Source organism: Pundamilia nyererei, unplaced genomic scaffold (assembly GCF_000239375.1).
Source record: "Pundamilia nyererei isolate P.nyererei 1_Seehausen unplaced genomic scaffold, PunNye1.0 scaffold00019, whole genome shotgun sequence".
NCBI lineage: Eukaryota > Metazoa > Chordata > Actinopteri > Cichliformes > Cichlidae > Pundamilia > Pundamilia nyererei.
The window spans coordinates 2,972,822-2,978,832 of NW_005187420.1; the positions used below are offsets into that span (position 1 = coordinate 2,972,822).

General features: G+C 45.6%; 1 protein-coding gene across 1 annotated transcript in view; it reads right to left on the reverse strand.

Annotated features, from left to right (window-relative positions):
• Positions 1 to 2,027: 2,027 nt before the first annotated feature.
• Positions 2,028 to 6,011, reverse strand: part of kifc3 (kinesin family member C3) — a 26,360-nt gene continuing 22,376 nt past the window's right edge. The window contains exons 19-24 of the mRNA XM_013909103.1: positions 5,420 to 5,726; positions 5,182 to 5,328; positions 4,915 to 5,044; positions 4,214 to 4,363; positions 2,964 to 2,976; positions 2,028 to 2,229 (exon numbers count right to left, since the gene is read on the reverse strand). Coding sequence (XP_013764557.1) covers positions 2,028 to 2,229; positions 2,964 to 2,976; positions 4,214 to 4,363; positions 4,915 to 5,044; positions 5,182 to 5,328; positions 5,420 to 5,726 — 949 coding nt within the window. The remainder of the gene's footprint in view (positions 2,230 to 2,963; positions 2,977 to 4,213; positions 4,364 to 4,914; positions 5,045 to 5,181; positions 5,329 to 5,419; positions 5,727 to 6,011) is intronic.

The window sequence follows — 6,011 nt, forward strand, 5'->3', positions numbered from 1 at the left end:
TTTGACTGGACAACAAAAAACGTTCTGTGAAAGCAACCCAAGACCCAGAATATTCAACAGTCGAGTCGATCAGCTGACTCCAAATCAGCTGATCATGCTTTTCACTTCCTGAACACAAACTGAGGGTTGGTGATAGACCCAGTGCCAGCTAAAGCAAAGGAGGGAAGGTTAGCACGGTTGAGTTCAGTTTTCTCTGGCTCTCTTCCAATGAGAGGACCGCTATGATTTGGCGCTTTATAAATAAAATTGAATTGAATTATTAAAACGAGTCTGTAGGTTCCCAATCATTCAGGGTTTTCCCGTCTCACATCTAAAAAACTTTTTCAAATCTAGACGCTGAACGATGGCGTCTCTATAGATAAAGCAGCTGACACTAGAGATTAAACGCCTGGGTCTCTCCGTGTCCACCTGAAATTATTTCCAAGTGCCAGCTATCAGCCACCAGATTCCTCAATCAAACCAGACTCGCACCATAACCACGTGTCTACAATGAGTCATATGAAAACTCCCAGGACCAGCTCCAAGGTAGGAGTCAAATACGTGGGACTCCCCGTTAGCGGTTAGGAGTGAAAGTCTTTTGGGTGAGAGCTGAAACGTCCTGAAGCACCTCAAAGTTAATTAATCCAGTCCAGCCAAACTCTGTGACGGCCCTGGCAAATCTACACATCCTAAACAAATCTCTGCACCTGCAAGCCGCTTTGCAGCCCACCTTCTCCTAATCCGCCAGCCTGAGGAACTGAGCAGGTGTCAACAGGTGACATCGAGTCGGAGCCAATTACTGCAGGTAGAAATGATCATTCACCTTTTGCCTAAAGCCTTCCTGACTGATGCGATCCTTAAATGTGATTTAAGCTGTGTGGGAACATTGGAGGCAAAGACAGGAAATGATGTTTAATCACAAACTCAGCTCAGTTTGTCCAGTTATTTGAGTCTGAAAGTGGTGCTAGGGGAAAAAAGTGGTTAATTCAGTCATTTTATTAACGCCCTTTAGATTAACTCAACTCACCTCTTGGTCATGTCGTTTTCAAATCTACAGTGATGGTGTGTCAAACACTCCTTTTTACTGCTCTTTTAAATATTTGTGTCCACACGATGCCGACGTGTGCGTTTGTTCTGGAGCGTTTATTAAAAAGTAATTACAAAACAAAAACAGCAAGCAGAGTTTGATCATCAGGTCAACACACAGCAGCTCATCGCGTTTCTAAGCATTCCCGTTTACTACAGCTACAGCTAACAGTCCACTTCGCACCAAGTCAACAGCTACACGTGTTCTGTCTCAGGTCAAAGGTCACCAGTGGCTTCCTGGAGGTTTTTGTTTTCTCCAAACAGGTGAAGAGACGACAGCAGAAGCACACAGAGAAGAAATGAGTTTAGATACGATTCGAGTCTTTTTGTTCTTCAAGCTGAAGGAAGTTTGAAATAAAAGGAACGTCCACCGGAGCAGAAGACTGAGAATCGACGTACAGATTTCCTCATATTGCTCACGTCCTATTGGACAGCTTGGGATCAGTGGAGTACCCTGATTGGATAAAGGAGGAAAGCCTCCAGAAACTACAGATGGGAACACAACACACATGAAAGAAAACTTAAAATTTCTCTCAACTTTATGAAGAAAAAAAAAAAAAGTACACTTTAAGGTTTCAGCCTGAAAATCCTCCATCGAACACGGTGCAGAGAAAAAAAAAAAAAAGATTAAAAACAGATGGAGACAAAAAAATTAAATTTGGATCACAAAAAAAACAAAAACGGAAAAATTCATGTGCCCGCATTCTCCAAAAGAAAAAAATTAAAGCATGTCAAACATAAATATACAAACACATTATGCATCTATGCACATCATCAGCCACGTTCGGGTTAGAAAATGATCTAAAAGTTTAAAGTGCAACAAAGAAACAATGAGAAATACTGATTGGAGAGCAGATACTGATTTCAGGGTTAATAAGGATTTTTTTGAGTCCCGACGGAGGAGCGCGAGTCCTGTCAGCTCATATCAGACGTCACAGCAGTCCAGACGTTTGGCCATCGTCTCATAACAGTCTGTCCAGATTTAAGACCGTCCTGTCCTGTAAAGTTTCCATCGGTCTTTGATCGCTTTTGCCGCTCCTGTCGTTGGCTAAGAAGGAAATAAATCCAGGAAGAGCAGCAGAGGCCTCAGGGTGCTGGTTGACACCCCGCAGCCCGTCCTGCAGCGACGGCGCGGCGTCCGTCAGGCCGTCAGCTTCAGTCGTCCTGCAGAGAAACGAGAGCGTCAGCCAGCAGTCATGTGACCCTTTAACTCACCATGTCCACACTACTGACAATAAATGTGAAAACATGTTGTTTCTCTTCATTTCGCTCCTTTCTAGAGCTGATCACAAAGTTCTTACACTGTGAAGCGACTTCGTCAGCAGTTTACAAAGCATCCCGACAGCTCCTGCAGACTCTCCTCTAACGCCTCTGCACGGACCACAAATAAAACAGACGCCTGTGCTGCCCTTACTAACCTCTGCTCAGAAGAAAACAAACTGGCTTTAAATATTTCTCTTGTGTACCGCTGACATTTTTTTAAACCACCTCCCAGTTTTTACCAGGAATTTAGTCTGGAAACTTTTTAGATGAGAATTATTACTGGTGCTCAGAGCAGAGTCTCCATCTACACCACAGAAATCTTCAAGTCAAAGAATCATTCAGGTGTGTTTTTAAAGATAAGTTGTGCGTCCTGAGCAAAGATCACGTCTGCGTTTGAACACCGACAGACGTGATCTTTGCTCAGCACACTGGCTTCCTCCAACTTCTACATGAAACGTACAATTAAAGTTAAAGAGTTAAATCTGGCCAATTTCATGCTTTTTACAGTCATGGTTCAAGAACCTCATGATAACACTTCCTGTTCTAACCAAAAACTCAGAAACATGGAGGATTTTACTCCACAGTCATCGGGTCGCTGCTAATACAGGAAACGGCAGCACCTTTGCTAACGTTACCTGAAGATCGACTCTGAACAAAAGTCACAAGAACACATGGCCTCAATTAGCTTCTGGTAATCTATACGATCTCTCACCGAGCATTTCTGTCAAACGTGGTCCCAGAAAAACCAGCAGGAGTCAGTCGATCTACCGAGGCTGAAACCTCAGACTGAGCCTGACTGCAGTGTGAACGAGCAACAACCAGAAGTGTTCCTATCAAACTGACACAAACAGTGTTTTCAGATTTATCAGTGCAGACATGGAAGGAAGGAAGCAATCCCACAATCCTCTGCTCATCAGCGAGGACGCTCAGCCAGGCCACAGAGCAGCGAGGGGGAGGGACGGGATTTATCCGGACACCAGCGCACTCAAACACCCACCAACAGTCGGACGTCACGAGACCGTAACAGAGAGAGGCGGCTCGTTTGGTTTTAGCTGCTGCAGATTCAGAAATATGAGTAAATAAAAAAAGCTGCAGGTGTTTTTATCAGTTTCATCTGAGAGCAGCACAGAGAGGAGCAGGATTAGAGACGGGATCACACTGCTGGCCTCGCTGCATTAAGGACTAAATGCTTTATAAAAAAACAAAACGAACCTTCCAGCTGCTTCCGAAGCCTCTGAGTGCTTTTACGTCTCCATAATGGCTTTTTGTAACCAGACCTGACTGAAACTGGAGATCGTCACGTGGGGTTTATCGTCCGTCCTTCTGGACACTAAAGACAACTTTATTTTAAAAATTAAACACCTGATAAGACCTGAAAGGAGCAACCGAGGCCATAAACTCACCAGGAAAGTATTTACCTGGGATATAAATCATATTTTCAAAGCACTTCTTTTTCAAACTGAGGAGTCGCCCCCTGCAGGTCATCAGAAAGGATGCAGGTTTAAGCTGCTTTTGCACTCAGTGCCTTCATCGTTTATCTTCTTTATTATTCCCAGATGTTAATGTAAGAATCATTTCTCATCTTTAATTTATCCAACTCGTCCTGCACCTCTCTGTCCTGGGATGAGATGAAACCTCAAACGTGTAAATTTCTGGTGACTTGAATTCCAAAAGAAGCCGATGAGTGATAATACAAGACTCCAGCAGCCGAACAGGTGACACACACACACACACACACACACACACACACACACACACACAGGTTAGAGGTGAGGAGCATTAGATGGATGGTGGAGGAGACAGGGGGAGGGGGCACCATGCCATGCTGAGAGCTTCCATGCCAAGCTGTCCACCAATCAGAATACACCCCCACCTACCTGCCCACCGTCCCCCACCAATGGGCTGGCTCTGTCTACCTGTCTGTCTGCAAACCAACCAATCAGACCACAGAATGAGGACACAGAAGAAGAAGGAGGAGGACAGACTGACAGCAGGCGTTCCTGGAAAATTCCTCCTCCACTCTTACAGCTCAGACCTGCGATGTTCAGGAGTTATCATCATTATTATTATTTACGCTGCCGCTGTTCCCCTGCTCAGGCACCAGCGCCCTACATTTCCCACAATGCACTGCAGAAAAATGGCATGAAGGTTGCTCAGTGTTACAACAAAACTTTTTTTTTTTTTTTTACTCTTGGCACTGTGTGATGTCATAAAGAAGATATCCTCATATGGTCATCTCAGACAGATGGTTTTTCAAACCATCAGTAAAAAAAATAAAAAATAAAAAATAGAGCCAATCAGTAGAAAGTCAAAAGCTCAAAAGGGGAGGGGCTAAACAGCCTTCTTCAGGCAGAAGGGGATGAGCTGCACCAAGCCTCAGTGTAAGACAAATAAGGATTATTTTAAACTCTGAATCATGCAAAGCCGCTCTGGGGCACTTCAGGAAGAAGCAGGGTTCAGTTCAGACGGGAAGCAGCCGTCCTCACAGAGCCGAGCTGCTGCTAAAACTACAACACTGAGCTTACAGCTGAAATAATTTATTAGCAACAATCCCAATTAATCATGTGACCTCTGAGCGCAGTGTACCTGTGGAGAGCTGCGACTGGGACCTCCTGCGGGAGCTGCTGGGAGTTCTGGAGGCGGAGGAGAGGGTGGAGCCGGCGCTGCTGGCCCGAGAGATGGGGAGAGGGACCGGGGTCACCGGGGGAGAGTCCAGCTAGAGAGAGGTCAAAGGTAACTTTTGTTAATTGTCTCATAAAACCAATTATTTCTACCCTACATCACACAGTTAACCCCGCCCTTATTCAAACAGCTGATCGTGAATAAACCAAAGAAGAAGAAATACGTCTTTACCTCAACGCTGTCGTGGGTGGGCGAGGATGACGTGGACGAGTTCTCGTGTTTCCTGGAGGACGAGGAGCTCAGCTCGACGCTGCGAACCCTCTGAGCGAACTTTAGCGAGCAGACCGACTCGCTCATGTTGCTGGGCAACGGAGAGACCTGACGATGATAAACAGGAAGTCGTCACCTTCATCAAAGCCCTGTGGGGTTGTTCAGGTTGCTGCTTCTATTGGCCAGCTCCTGGACTCACCTGCACCATCATCAGGGTCTTGCTGTCTCCACTCAGCGAGTCCTGCAGCAGGTACGTGAGGCGCGAGTTTCTGAACGGGACGTGGGAGTGTTTGCTCCGCAGCGCGTTGATGACATCGCCAAGCGCCGACAGGGATTTGTTGATGCACTGAGCTTCTCTGAGCCGACTGCCCTCCGCCCCCGACTTACCGATCCGTTCCGAGCCCGCCAGGTCCACGAGGTTCAGCTTCCCTAAACCGGAGCACAGCAGAGTGAGCACCACATGGAAAGTCATTGAATCGAACCAGGATGTTTCTTCAGAGGGCAAACTGATGAAATCTGGACCCCTTATTGAAAGTTTTGGGGAATACAGCTATGTTGTAAAGATAATCTTTGAAATAAGACATTTTTGGGACAGGAAGAGTAAAGTTTATGTGGAAATGATTTGTTTGTAAAAAGACAAAATATTTGGTAAGTCAGGCTTTTCTTTTTAGAAAGAGGAGACAGCTGATCTGATCCACACTCTGGTACCTTTTAAGGGCTGTTTATGGTTTGGTGTCCTGGTAATACTGTGCATTAACACAAGTCCTCACACAGACACCCTAACAAACGCG